At 46.1% G+C, this 15,147-nt stretch overlaps 1 protein-coding gene across 47 annotated transcripts in view; it reads left to right on the top strand.

Moving 5' to 3' along the window:
• Positions 1-15,147, top strand: part of RBFOX1 (RNA binding fox-1 homolog 1) — a 2,264,635-nt gene that overhangs the window by 2,158,036 nt on the left and 91,452 nt on the right. For 43 of the 47 annotated variants that reach the window (XR_014840851.1, XR_014840853.1, XM_021088064.2 and 40 more), the window contains one exon: positions 11,617-11,697. The exons of the other annotated variants lie outside the window; for them this stretch is intronic. Coding sequence is in view for 41 of the 43 variants with exons in the window: in XM_021088064.2 (XP_020943723.1) it covers positions 11,617-11,697 (81 nt within the window). In the remaining 2 variants the exon portion in view is untranslated. The remainder of the gene's footprint in view (positions 1-11,616; positions 11,698-15,147) is intronic. 47 annotated transcript variants of the gene reach the window in all.

Raw genomic sequence — 15,147 nt, 5'->3', positions numbered from 1 at the left:
GTCACCAAATATTACTCTCATGTGGATTTTCTTTCTCAACCATAAAAAAATTAATTTTTCTTCACTCGTAGCTGTATGAAGAAGGTAGTATGCCTGTTGTGTCCAAAAGAGACTGTAGTTTGCCTGCAGCTGATTTGCAACATTAGCCTCAAGTTCGTGGGTCTAGGAATCTAGTTGTTTTATTTTGCATTCAGCACCACAGTAATTCTTTCTGTGTGACTTTGGGCAAAATCCTGAAACTCTCTCTGTCTCAATATCCTCATCCATTAGATGGGTGTCATTGACCTATTTTATAGGATTATAAGTAGAGGCTAATCCAAATTAAACTAAACACTTGCCTGGCACTTAGCAAGTCTTCAGTAAGTAATTTTGGAGATTGTTACTGTAACTTTTGAGGATCTTATATGTTTATTATCATAATGAGTCATCAAATATTTTCTTTTCCTTTTTTTTCTTTTTTGGGCCATACCTGTGGCATATGGAAAGAACACAGGCTAGGGGTCAAATTGGAGCTGTAGCTACCAGCCTATGCCACAGCCACAGCAACTTGAGATCCGAGCCCCATCTGTGGCCTACACCACAGATCACAGCAATGCCAGATCCTTAACCCACTTAGGGGGGCCAGGGATCAAACCCATGTCCTTATGGATACTAGTCAGGTTCATTTCCACTGAGCCACAATAGGAACTCTCAAATATTTTCTTAAAAGCCTCTATTAGCCTAAATTTGGGAGGCAATAGAATAAAATAATGGGCAAGTGAATCATGTTTTTTAAACAACAAAGAATCAGGGAGAAAGTTTTACAGAGATCTGATGTGCTCTCCTTGCAACTTTTATTCTGCAATTATGTGGAAAGAAAAAAAATGATGTGATTTTTTCTAAATAGGAAAATCAAAACTTATAAATAAATTGGAATGAGGGATTATTTACACTATAGACAGATTCACTCCAGGGCTCCTTTAAATATGGAAATCCCCTGGCACAATTAAAACACGATTTGCTTTATAAGAATTAAATATACATGCAACATTTTCTGCAGCCTCTGTGCCTAAATGAAAATACCTCTGTACTTAGAACGTTACCATAACCCTTCAGAGAGGCTCATCTTTCAGGCATATAGAAAAGCTTTAGGTATTAGCTGTGAAAATATTCTTACATGGATTAGCTTAATGCTAGTCTATGTTCAAAAATGCGTAACTGTAAAAGCCAAAATCGTCCACAGCCCATCAGGGCTTTGGAGAAATGTGTCAATTGGAAGCAGTAACCTCCATCGGCAGGGACCACATGGCAACCTCCCAGGCCTCTAGGTAGAACAGAAGTGTGTTGCTTATAGAAGGCTTCATTGGGACCCTCGTGATAACGCCTCATCAATCTTCAAGGGAGGGGTCATGATGAGGTAGGTGGGTGTTCTGGTCTCCCAGGGCCCTCCCACCAGAGTGTCGCAAATGGGTGTTTTCAACCACAGAAGTTTATTTTCTCCCACTTCTGGAGGCTGTCTGATTAAGGTGTTGGCAGGCCTGATTTCTTCTGAGATCTTTCTCCTTGAGTCGAAGAAGCCCTTCTCCTGTGCCTTTACATGATCCTCGCTCTGTGTCTGTGTCCTGATTTATTCTGCTTCTGAGGGCATGAGTCATAGGAATTAGGTTCTCCCCTAATTTCAGCTTAATCACCTCTTTAAAGATGCTTTCTCCAAACCCAGTTACATCCTGAGGTCCTGGATGTGAGGACTTCAATGTATAATGTTTGAAGGGACATCTCAGCCCCTAGCAGGAGTACATCTGTCTTCCTCTGGGTGGGAAGCCAAGGATGGCCTCTCTAGGATTTTGCTGTTGGTCTTTTGCGTGCCTCCTTCCCCAGCCTGCCTCCGGAGACTTTGACACAGAAGCCCAGACTAGAAGGGAGGAACTCTTTTTTTGAGGGGGGGCTGTTGTTTGAAAGGCTCCAAAGCAAAGGCAAAACTGGCCAGTGTACAAAAGGGTAAAGATAAGAAGTAAAGAAATTCTACCTCTTTGCCCACGGAAGTATTCCGATGAGATATATTGAGCCCTTTTCATTTTTCTTCTAAATACATGGAGATGACCTAAGGCCTGGTTTACTCCCAGCCCATCTGCAGGGTTCCTGATGGAAATGCAAATTTCCAACCCGCTGCGTCAGTCTTTTGGGCTGGGGCCTGAGGGGGTGGATCATTTCCTAATTCTCTCCACCTGGTCCTTAAACACTGGAGGCTTTGAAAACCTCTGATTTAAGGGAGAGAAGAGTTCAGGGCATTGAGGTTTGGGGGGCTGGCGCGTCTCCAGTGTTCACAAAAGTGTGGTCCCCAGACAACATGAGAACTTGTTAAACACGCAAGTTCCCAGGCTCCACCCCTGACCTGTGGACTCAGAAGCCCGGGACTGGGGTCCAGCGTTCTGTTTGACCAGAACCAGCTATCTGGGTGAGCAGCTCTCTCAATGGCTCCTTCCTGCCAAGGGATTCCAGTGATGCAGGTGTTTACAAGAACCAGAAGAACCAGAAGGGTTCTTGAGTGATGGCCAACCCATCACTGCTCCTACAGGAAAGAAGTCCATGAGTTTCTGTTTCAGGGAGGTCTCCCCGTCTTCCCAGCTCACAGTTTATTCTTTCAATCATAACCAGCATTTTCCTACTTTAATTCTAATTAAAAATAGGAGTTCCTGCAATGACGCAGTGAGTTAAAAAATCCAACTGCAGTGGCTCTGGTCACTGTGGAGGTGCCCAGTGCAGTAGGTTAAAGGATCTATCATTGCCACAGCTGTGGCATAGGTCACAGCAACAGCTCAGATTCAATCCCTGGCCTGAGAACGTCCATATATCACAGGTGTAGACATTAAAAACATTTTTTTTAAATAAAAAGCTTTAGGAGTTCCCGTCGTGGCTCAGCGGAAACAAATCCGACTGGGAACCGTGAGGTTTCAGGTTCCATCCCTGGCCTCGCTCAGTGGGTTAAGGATCTGGTGTTGCTGTGGGTCTGGTGTAGGTCACAGACGCAGCTTGGATCTGGCATTGCTGTGGCTGTGCTGTAGGCTGGCAGCTACAGCTCTGGTTCAACCCCTAGCCTGGGAACCTCCATATGCCGTGTATACGACCCTAAAAAGCAAAAAACAAAAAACAAACAAAAAAAAAAACTTAAATGAAAAGCTTTAAAAATCGTTCAGTGGCCATGGAAGCAGGAAGGCGCCATTGAGAGAGCTGCTCACCCAGACAGCTGGTTTCTTCTCTGGAATTTGCCTCTGATTGATGATAAGACTTTTCACAAATGACATCCCTGTTCTGTACCTCCTTTTGTTCCAGTCTATTAAAAAAGAACTAATACTGTCTGACCCTTCTTATTAGGGAGAGACCAATGTCGTATCAACACTCTGGTCAATATTAAATAAAGTTTCTTTCTTTATATGAAATCAAAATATTATTTCTGGTAGGGATTCCTGTTCTTCTGGAGCATTTCCGGTTCTGAGGGCAATGCATAGCAGAGAGAGGGAATACCTGTTTTCCCAAGGTCACAATAGTCATAGTCACATCTAGTAAAAATTGTTCCAAAATTTCTTTTAAATTTTATTCATCTCAGCAAGCAAAGTAACTAACCATGACGTCTCAGACTTGGGTTAGATGTTCAGAATTATTTCCTTGTTCTTTTTCTTGCGTGTATCTTTGTTCCTGAACATATGAGTATTTAAACTGTTGTCCTTGTTGGAGTTCCTGGAATGGCGCAGTGGAAACGAATCCAACTAGGAACCGTGAGATTACTGGTTCAATCCTTGGCCTCGCTCAGTGGATCTGGCATGGCTGTGGCTGTGGCGTAGGCCAGCAGCTGTAGCTCCGATTAGACCCCTAGCCTGGGAACCTCCATATGCCACAGGTGCAGCCCTAAAAAGACAAAAAAAAAAAAAGTGTTGTCCTTGTGAACAGCAGATGGGGTTCAGCAGGTGCACCCCAGAACCCACACAGTGGACACATAGTACGTCTCAGTGGATGCCTGATGAATGAATGCCAGTACTCAGAGCCCTGTCTCTCCTGAGCTGAGCTCTAGGGATAGGACTGAAACTCTGCAACTGTCCTCTGCATTCACTCAGCATTTACCTGCAGCACTTCCCACCAACCCCACCGCCCCACCCTGCTCAATTCATCCTTCTTTCCAGAGTTACTAGGTGTCGGCGAGGGGAAATTTTCCCCCCAGCCCTCCTGAGTTCTTGTGGCTGGTCTAATAATAACATTGACACAAGACAGATGAACAGGGAAAGAGCCAAAATGTTTTTGACTGTGCCCGCAGCATGCAGAAGTTCCCAGGCCAGGGATCGAACCCGTGCCACAGCAGTGACAAGGCTGGATCGTTAATACTCCGAGCCACCAGGGGAACTCCCCAAAGAAACAAATTTTAATGCGTGTACACAGAGGTCCCATAGAAATGAGAACTAAGAAGTAGTCAAACAGGCAGCTTTTCTACCTTTTAGACAAAGAAAGAGTAAATGTTGAGACATTGTCAGCACTAAGAAACTTAGGCTTTGGATGCTCAGTAAAGAATCTAAACAGGAATTCCCATTGTAGCGCAGCAGAAAAGAATCCCACTAGTGTCCATAAGGATGTTGATCCTGGCCTCGCTCAGTGGATTATGGATCCAGTGTTGCTATGAGCTGTGGTGTAGGTCGCAGACACAGCCCAGATACCAATGCAACTGTAGCTCCCATAAGACGCTTAGGGACTTCCATATGCCACGGGTGCGGCCCTAAAAAAGAAAAAAGAAAAAAAAAAAAAAAAAGAATCTAAACAGAGTTAGGGCTTGAGGTAGTAAATTAAAGAAAATACAAGATCTGTTTAAGATACAAGGTTTCTTTGCCTGGAATTCCCCTGTCTCTGGGTGAGTTCCCTTATCACCAGATGCAGAAGTGATTGGGAGGGGACCTTTCATGTGCAAGATTTATTTCTTGCTTTCAGGGAGGCAGAGCGAAGGGTGAGATTTCTTACGTAACTTTAAATCGAAATAATCACTACGCCATTGAGGCACATTGTGGGGCAGGCTGCCCCGGACCCCAGCCTAGGCCAAGTGACGTCAAGAAAGCGGGTCTCCAGCAAAGATCTCAATATTCAGGTGACCCTGGACTAGCACCTGTTAGGGTCTATGGAGGGCAGGGAGCATGTGACAGGCACAGACCCTCATGTGGCAGGTGCTCCTAAATTATCATTGGCTCTTAGATATTTTATACCGTTTTTTTTGGTTTGTGTCTTTGTCTTTTGCATTTCAACACAGATAACAGCATCTTCCCCCAAATCTCCCAGCCCATCTTCATCTTGGAGGTAATGAAGTGAATCAGTCATTCCCAGTTGCTAGGAACTCAGAACGTGTCTCTGACTTTTTTTTTTTTTAATTCAGAAATTTTAGGAAGGGGCTAGGCATTCACCCTGGGCTAGCTTTTAGCTCTGCCTGTTTGCTATTAAAGTGGAGGGGCAGTCATTGCAAAAGAGCCTTTCTTTTTCTCCTTTCCCTTTAACAGTCCAATTTTATTTCTTCAAACTGTACCAGGGCTGCCTGTCAGAATCCCTTCCCACAGCTTCTCTCCTCCGTTGCGTCCTACCTCTCAGCCTAGGCCCCTGGACCCATGGGAACAGAATGATGAGTAAGACGTGATTCCCAACCGCTTCAAGCTCAGGGCGTCCGTGGGGAAGATACTCGTTAAATAGACCGTGGCAATACAACCTAGAGGAGGAGAGGAGGAAAGCTGGACCTGGCAGGCAAATAGATCCCCCATTTCTAGGAGGAGGAGAAGTCACAGCCTGCTGGGAAGGGAGGGGGATTCTCTGGGGAGGTGGGGAGGGGAAGGGCTTCCTGGGAGAAGAACCAGCGGGTTCAAAGGCCAGAGGTGTGAGACCATACCCTCCTTCCAGTTGCTTTGAACTGGCAGCAGAGTAAAAGTTGTAGATACATTCTCCTTCCTGTCTGTGGTAGGAAACACCCCGGCTGGACCTCTCTCTGCCCCTCCAGGGGCCAGGAATGGTCCTGGACCTGAGGGAGCCTTCAGAGGAGAAGGAAGGCCTTGGGTTGCCCCAAGCCATGGACCGTCTTGGACAACGCCTGTCTAAGACACAGACCCTGGCTCATCCTCCCCCAGGGAGATGCCAGACTGCCTGAGAGCCACCCTGTGGATCAACATCTTGCTGGAATTGGGGATGTTAATACCTGTGGCCCTCTGGGTAGCTAGTGAGCTTGGAAGGCTATGGAAAAGGCTCCGAGGATCTCAAGATGACCTGTCCCATGGAGCCCCATCCCCGCCCACTGCAGGGAGAGTCATCCCATGTTCCAGGTGGCCCAGCTTTCATCTAAACTGGATGAGTCGTTAACGATCCGGCATTGCCGTGAGCTGTGGTGTAGGTTGCAGACGCTGCTTGGATCCCGAGTTGCTGTGGCTCTGGTGTAGGCCGGTGGCTACAGCTCCCATTAGACCCCTGGCCTGGGAACCACCACATGCTGCGGGAGCGGCCCCAGAAATAGCAAAAAGACAAAAAAAGAAAAAAAAATTTCTTTGGAGTTCCCGTCATGGCGCAGTGGTTAACGAATCCGACTAGGAACCATGAGGTTGTGGGTTCGGTCCCTGCCCTTGCTCAGTGGGTTGACGATCCGGCGTTGCTGTGACCTGTGGTGTAGGTTGCAGACGCGGCTGGGATCCTGCGTTGATGTGGCTCTGGCGTAGGCTGGTGGCTACAGCTCCGATTAGACCCCTAGCCTGGGAACCTCCACATGCCGTGGAAGCAGCCCAAAGAAATAGCAAAAAATAAATAAATAAATAAATAAATAAATAAACTGGATGAGTCAACCTTCAAAGAACCAGGAAAGAGGAGGAAACAGTGTATCTGTGAACAGTAGGCATGTAAATCCCCAGCTGTAAACAAGGGACAGAGGACTGCTTGGGAACAGCACGATGCTTAGCAAAGAAAATAGAAATGAAGAGGTCTTTTAAAAAACATTGTAATTCAATCATATTCATTAATCCCTCTGAGGGTCAGGGATTTTGCTAGGGGCTAAGGATAAAAAAAAAAAAAATGAGTATGATTTGGCTCTGATCCAGGGAGATTCAACGTAGCTAAGGAGACCAATATGTAAATAAAAGGTTGTAATACAGCGTAGATCAAAGGATCTACTAGGCAGATTTGTTTAAGTTGGATAGGAGCATTGAAGAGGGAGTAATTAATTAACTCCTGGGGACTGGGAATTGAGGAGGTGACTTTTATAACAAGGCAGAAGGGTTGGGGTGGGGGAGAACCTTTTTTTTTAATTCAGTTGAAATGCATGCATTTGCAATGTTCAACCCTATTTGACGTAAGGAAGGTCAATTTCATATGGTTTGACCTAACAGGAAGAGCAGGGATAGGATACAAGTTTCATCCTATTCACCAACCCCCATCTAATGGTAGTAACTGCCTAGAAACTGGTGTTAAGAATGAGGCTGAGGCAGTTCCCCTTGTGGCACAGTGGTTAACAAATCCGACTGGTATTCACGAGGACGTGGGTTCGATCCCTGGCACCGCTCAGTGGGCGTCGCTGTGACCTGTGGTGTAGGTTGCAGATGTGCGGCTTGGATCCCAAGTGGCTCTGGTGTAGGCCAGCCGCTACAGCTCTGATTCAACCCCTGGCCTGGGAACCTCCATGTGCCGGGGTGTGGCCCTAAAAAGACAAAAATAAAAATAAAAAATTAAAATAAAATAAAAAGAATGATGCTGAGGATTCCAGGCTAATAAGAAAGGATGCAGTTGAAATCGATGGCTTCTCCTGGCTAAGGAATGGGTAGATAGTGGGATAAATTGCACATAGTTGCCATCCTTAAATTCTAAGCAGCTTTATAAGCAAAGAAATAGAGGTCTGAGAAATACAGGATGTTGCCGCGGTAAGAGAGAATTCATAGCATTCGTAGCTAGGTGGTCTGTCTGTGTTGGAGGGGTGGTGGGGGTTAGAGAGATTTATGAGAAAGCTCCATTGATGCTGTATCATAAAGTGCCTTGAATGACCTTGCAAACACTCTTCATACAGTTGTGTGTACCTATTATCTACGTGACTTTTTAAAACACACATTGCTTACCACCACCCAAAAAACACACAGAGGTTACAGTGTTCTCTGCCACCTTGGTTTTCTTTAACTCGGAACTTTCTTGTTAAGAAAAGGTCACAAAGCACAAAGAGAATATACAATAAGTACTTTGCAAGTTAAATTGGAAGATGTTTTTAGGTAAAATAAAAACCAAGACCCACGACGGTATAAATTTTGTTTTACAAAGGTCAAAATCATTGCATGAAGATTTTTTTTTTTTCTATTGCGACTAAGAGGACACCCAGAGAAGTTATTTCAGTCTAGTTTCTCAGAATCCACAGCATAAGAAAATTAGGAAAGCTTCATTATGGGATTTTAGGACTTAGCTTTCTAGACACACTCTGTGCTGTACCCTACCAGGATTCTCTAAATTACTGAGCATAGTATTAAAAATTGACCCTTGACCATTAAAACCAGCACAATATTGAAATGCCCTTCTGAATCATGTTTTTGCTACAGTTATTTTTCTTTGGAAACCTAGGCATCCCAAGAAACTTCAGGCTAGGGGTCGAATTGGAGCTATAGCTGCCGGCCTACACCACAGCCACAGCAAAGCCAGATCCTTAACCCACTGAGCAAGGCCAGGGACCGAATCCGTGTCTTCAAAGATGCTAGTCTGGTTGATTAACCACTGAGCCATGATGGGAACTCCCAGATCTCTTTTTTAAAGTGGTTTTGTTGGAGTTCCTGTTGTGGCTCAGTGGTTAAGGAATCCGACTAAGAACCATGAGGTTGTGGGTTCGATCCCTGGCCTCGCTCAGTGGGTTAATGATCCAGCGTTGCCGTGAGCTGTGGTGTAGGTTGCAGACGCAGCTCGGATCCCATGTTGCTGTGGCCCTGACGTAGGCCAGTGGCTACAGCTCCGATTGGACCCCTAGCCTGGGAATCTACACATGCCGCGGAAGCGGCCCTGGAAATGGCAAAAAGACAAAAAATAAAAAAATAAAGTGGTTTTGTTTTTGTTTTTTTTTTTTTTTTTTTTTGGCCACATCCACAGCATGTGGAAGTTTGGGGGCCAGGAATTGTACCTGTGCCACAGCAGCAACTCCACACCAAATCCATAACCCACTGTCCCACCAGGCGATGCCCTTAAAGAGGATTTAACCAGGCAGTTTTCTCATGATGCACCTGCCTGGGTTCCTCCCCAGAAGATTCTGATTGGGTAGCTCTCTGCCTATCCTGTGCAAGTATTAGTTTCTTGCTAAGATTTCTAAAGCTGAGCATAAGCTTGCAGAAACCCCCTGCAAAGTCAGAGTGCACTTCCTGATTACATCAGAAGAGAGGTTAGGACGTGTCCTTTCTCGCAGGCAGCCTGCCTCCTGTGGGTTGACTCTGGATCCCACGGCCCATGATCCATGATCCGGCATTTGATTTGTTTGCTCTTAATCCCTATCCTGTGCCACTTTCCTGCCAGAACTGGGGAAACCAACCAACGAGAAAGTAGACCACGTGAAGTCTCCTCTTATACGTTAGGAAAAATGATGTTGAAATAAAATAGAATGAAGAAACAGCTGTCAGTTTGGCCAAGTCTGATCATGACACAGGAGCATCCAGACACTGTTTATATGTTTACTACCAGAGAGGGGCAGTGACTTTCCCTCTTATATCCAGGCTTTTGTGGGAGGAGGGGAAAGAGAGGTGCTGGTCCCCAGTGATCAGCACGGAGTAGCAGGTTAATCTCGAGGAAGATGAGGGACCTTGTTTGGACAGAACTTCTCTCCAGGGGCTACTTCTCCTTGTCAAAGACCAGGTGGAGATGACTGACCTCATGATGTGGGAAGGGTGGGGTGGCTTAGGGACATCAAGAGTCTTTATTTTCCCTGGAAGTAAAGTACAAAATCTAGAGAGAAACAGAAGGTAGAACCGGGGGAAGGTTTCCCAGCCCTTTTTAAGACACCCCTCTATTTCGGCTCAGTACCTGAAGGACAGTGGGTATGGAGACCCCACCCCCCGTGGAACTGTCCCTGGCTTTGTAGTTCAGGACAGATGACCTAATGCCATGGTGTGGCAGCCCCTCTATCTTTGGCGAATGCCCCCACCCTGACCCCACCACATCATTCTAAATGTCTTAACTACCTTTTGTGACATTGGGAAATATAGCAGAGGTGTGCAGAATCCCTCCCCAGGTCAAGTCTCCAAGGATACAAGTGAGCATACGGAAGGCAGGGCTGCTCCTCCCAGGGATCGCTTCCCAGCGGGGGGGAACGACAGGAGAACGCAGGGACAAAAAAAAGGCAGCCGACCTTGCCTGGCCGGGGAAGGAGACGGGAACCGCAGGAACCCAGGTCCATCATCAGTCAGGGGTTACAACTCCTCACACGTCTCTCTCTCACTCATTACAAAGTCTTTGAGTCTGAGCTTTGCAGCAGCAGGAGAGCAGAACTGAGACCCCGAAGGTTCCTGCCCCTGGTCATCCTTGCAGCGGGTGGTTCATGATATGTCGTGGATGGAGGAGGCATCGCAGGATTCCACTGCTCTTACCAGCTATAAAATTCCATTTTGCAAGGTTAGGTCCAAAGCCCTTTGCTTTAAGTCGGGCAGCCATCATCTCTGCAGTGCAGCCATGGTCCACAGGCTTAGGGAAGCAGCCTTCACGCTGGAAGGCAGAGAGATTTAGGGAAGGACCAGGAAACACAGAAGCCAAAGGTGGTCTCATCTGAGTCCAGCATGGGTCCAGGGTGGGTCCCAGAGATGGCAACATTGTGTTTATTTTTCCCCTTCCTTACTCCTCTTCTTCCTCTGAGAAACCAATTCAGAAAAACGAAGGTGGAGAGGAGAAAAAGTTTTCTTTAAACATGTCAATGCATGTCCTTTATGCAGTGATGGTGAAGTGCCAGCCCCTGGGTTGGGCACATCTCCACTTGTAGGATTCATAACCCTTCCTGGAGGTAGGTATATTCACCCTCATTTTCCAGATGGGAATCCTGAGGCACAGAGAGGTACAGTGATTTACCAAGATCACACAGCTAGGTCATATCTGAGTCAAGCTCTGATGTCTAGTTCTCTGATTTTTTTTTTTTTTAATCATTTTTGGCCACCCCCGAGGCATATGGAGCTCCCAGGTGAGGGATCAGATCTGAGCCGCAGTCATCACCCAGGCCGCAGCTGCAGCAGCACCTGATCCTTAACCCACTGTGCCGGCCCAGGGATCAAACCCTCCTTCCAGCGCTGCCAAGATGCCACTGATCCTGGTGTGCCACAGCAGGAGCTCCAAGTTCTCTGATATTTCTAAAGCCCGCTTTTGAGTATGCCATGCTGCTTTCATTCCTGACCTGAAGCAGGACCCCGCTACCCAAACCCCAGGCAAAGAGGAATGACATGGGCATTGTGGGCTGGGCGGGTGGGCTCCCTCTGACCCTCTTTGGCTAAGCAGGGGGCTTCCACGGGGGTCCCTGTCCCACGCCCGGGGAGCGGGGGGTGGCTGTGCTTTCACGTCTCTGCCTTTCTCGTTTGCATTGCCGTGATCTCTCAGGGGTAGCGTGCCTGTTCCCAAACCAGACACCATCTATCTCTCTCTCTTTCGTAGGCACGGTGCTGTTGTGCCAGGCGAACCAGGAGGGATCTTCCATGTACAGTGCCCCCAGTTCACTTGTATATACTTCCGCAAGTAAGCCCGCTGTTGTGGCTCTTTTTGTTTTGTGATATAAATCTGAATCCCATCACCTTCCCTGCCATGTAAGTTCTCTCCCCCTCCCTCTGCACCCCTCCTCCCTTGTGGCTCTCAACCAGGTGAAGTTGATTCTCATAAGCATGTCTTCGTTTTCCCTGTTGCCTTAGCATCCAACCCCTCTGCCCATCACGCCTGAATCCTCACTTCCCAGATGTCCCAGCCATTCTTTGTTAGACCTTTGTCAGGGGTGGGTGCAATGGATGGGACCTGGGGCTTTGGGTTGGGGGCAGTGGGTGGGGCGGAGGACATAGCTCCTTGCCTGACTTCCATCACAAATTACTATGCAAATAATTTGCAAATTACCATCGCAAGTTAGTGCCATGCAAATTGATGTGGAAATAATTTGAATAAAATATGCAAGCCATCCAAGTGGCACCCTCCCCTAGCAACAGGTGTTTAGTGGGTGCTCTTGAGCACAATTTTCTCTGTGGGAAATACTGCTAGCCTGTGACCAGTAACCTGTTGGCAAGGCTATATTATCCTTGGTGATTCCACTGAGAAGGAGAGAATGAGAGAAAAACGTGGTTCTCCCCCATTTAACTGGGTGAAAATAATAACAAAAAGGCCTAGGCATGGTTGTAGCCATCCACTGCTAGGGGGAGGAGACCAAAAGTAAACATGGGAGATAGATCATAGTATTGGGAAGGAAAAAAAAAAAAAAAAAAAAAAAAAAACAAGGATTTCTCTGCCTGGGTTGGATCCATCAAGGTCTATGCCTGGAGGTGGAATGCCCCACCCCCACCCCAATTCCCAGACCAAGTTGTAGAATAAAAATTCAGGCTGATTCCCCCATGGTTCTCTAGCTGGTCTGCCCAGTACAGCTGAGACCTCACCGTCTATTTCATATAGGGTGTCTGCACCCTGTGGAATGGCCATAACTGCCAAATAGTCTTGATTGAGATCAGTGATCAAACATGAGTCTGGGGTCCAGGGGCAAGCCGGCTAGAGAAGAAGGCAGGGGTGGGGTGGTGGGGAGCAGAGGCAGCAGGTTCAGGATCATCAGGAGGATGAGAAACAGAGTGGAATCTTCATCATGTACCAAGACTAAGCATCTCAGTCCTGAGACAAACCAAAGTCTTCGTTGTGGGGGCAAAGCTTAGACTCTGTCACAGGGAAGCCAAACACATAATGATTATGAGAAACCTGAGGGTCCCTAACAGCATCGGGTCATGGGGACCCCCACCTGTTTCTTCCAACCAGAGTACACTCTTCGACAGACACCAAAATCTAACCATACTGGCAAGAAATAATTCTTTCTGAATTTATGAAAATTGTCATATTGGGGTCCGGTTCGATGGTTTGCGTGTATCTCCTAGAACTAGAAAGTGACTGCACATTTCCACAGGCTTAACCTTGTTGAATCCTCAAAGTCTGCACCAGGTAGGTATTATAACCTTTGCTTTACAGCGGAGGAAATGGAGGGCACAGAGAGATGGAGGGGTTCACCCAGGATCACACAGCAGGACACGGTAGATTTGTTTTTTGTTTGTTTTTTTTTACCCTGGGGAGATTATTCAGGCTTTCTCTGCTTTTCTGGCTCCGTGTGACTCTAAACCTCATCATCATGCCATTGTACCCTTTCCTCTCTATCCACTTAATTTTCTGTAGGAGAGAGGGTGACCCAAAACTCAGGATAGGGTTAGTCCTGGAACATTATTTGGATTTTTCTCTAACACTGTTATTCTCTAGAACTTTCTGGGGTGAAGTGTTCTGTATCTGCTCTGATCAGTACATGTGCTCATGGGACCACGGCACTGATTTTTTAAATTTCATTTAATTAGCATTACTCCAAACTAGCCACATGGAGTTAATGGCAACCAACAGGACAGTGTGGCTCTCGACAATCATATTCTGTGTTTGTATTTCAGTTTTCTGTGCAGAAGTGAACAAAACAAATTAACTCCCCCAGAAGGGCTAGTTTGTGTCAGTATAGCTATTCTAAAGTGACTTGGGGAAAGTGTGTGTTACCAATGTCAGATTTCCACAAATTGGAAACCTGTCACCAATTCTCCATATTAAAATAGGTAGAGGAGTTCCTGTCATGGTGCAGCGGAAACAAGTCCAATTAAGAACCATGAGGTTGCAGGTTCAATCCCTGGCCTCGCTCATTGGGTTAAGGATCCAGCATTGCTGTGACGAGGCTCAGACCTGGCATGGCTGTGGCTGTGGGAACCTCCATATACCACGGTGCAGCCCTAAAAAGCAAGTAAATAAACAAATAAATAAATAGGTAGAGCCCAAAGAGGAAATAAACTCATCTAAAGCAGAGATCAGCAAACCACAGCCCAGGGACCAAATCCAGCCCACAGCCCTATTTTGTAACCCCTGGTAGGCTAAGAATGGCTTCTTTGATTTTTCAAAGGATGAAACCAAAACCAAAACCAGTGGCCCACAAAAGCCTCCAGTACTGACATGCTGGCTTTTGACAGAAAAAGCGTGGTGATCTCTGCTGTAAAAGGTCCGTTTTATTATTGAAAATGCAAAATGGCAATATCATGTCCCTGCTTCTAATTAGACTTTTTTTTCCTATTTCAAAGCAAAAATTTATAATAATTATAGAAACCGTACAATGTGTTTCTAACACCTTTCATCTTGAAATTGCACCATCAGTCCTATCACCTACACATTTTTCATCCTATCATTTTCTCTTAGCATCATGTCGTGTGCAGTTTATGAAAACATGTTAATGGCCTCACAATAGTCGGTGGCTTAATGATGTTAGATTTTAATCTTCCCCCCACTGTATTGTTGGATACTTAGGTTGATAGCAATTTCTCCAAACTAGTAAAGAGAATAAATGTCCTGGTACATAGTAGTTTTAAAGAAAACAAGCATTAGCAAAGAGCTAATCCTACTACGTAACAAAGTGAAACAAAAACAAAAATCTTGCAATAAGGATCTTCACTTCTCAGTTTCTTAAGGGATGGTGTTCAGATTGATGAGCTTAAACGGTATTTTGTAAAGGCATTGCATTCTGCGACCCCTCCTCCCCCACCTGGGCATTCAGGGACCCTCCCCCCCAAATCATTTCCATCGTGAGCCAAGAGCGCTGCGTGTACAAATAGTCCACCCCACCCTAAGACATATCACTGGGGCTTCCTTTCTGCTTTAGTTCTCAGTGGCTTTTGGACCTAGACTGTTTGCAGTGACCTGGCTTCTTTGGAATGTTCCTTTATATTTTTTTTTCTCTCAGATTAAGCTCTATGTTCTAGTACAAAGGCATTCTCTATTTTCTATAAATAATTCAGCTGGAAAGTAAAGGTTCATCTTTACACACAATCTGGGGACCCATCCACGGTCATCTGCGATTCTTTTCCTTTCTCCAGGTCTGACGTACACAGGGCTGAGAGCCATGCACCTGGTCTTTGAGGTGTGAAGGGCGTGGCC

Source organism: Sus scrofa, chromosome 3, assembly GCF_054392235.1.
Source record: "Sus scrofa isolate SSC_HxYL_T2T_F1_AM1 chromosome 3, Sscrofa_HxYL_maternal_Yorkshire_Landrace_v2.0, whole genome shotgun sequence".
In the NCBI taxonomy this organism is placed as follows: Eukaryota; Metazoa; Chordata; class Mammalia; order Artiodactyla; family Suidae; genus Sus; species Sus scrofa.
The sequence above is the reverse complement of the archived record's forward strand: the minus strand, read 5'-3'. Positions and strand labels throughout refer to the sequence as shown.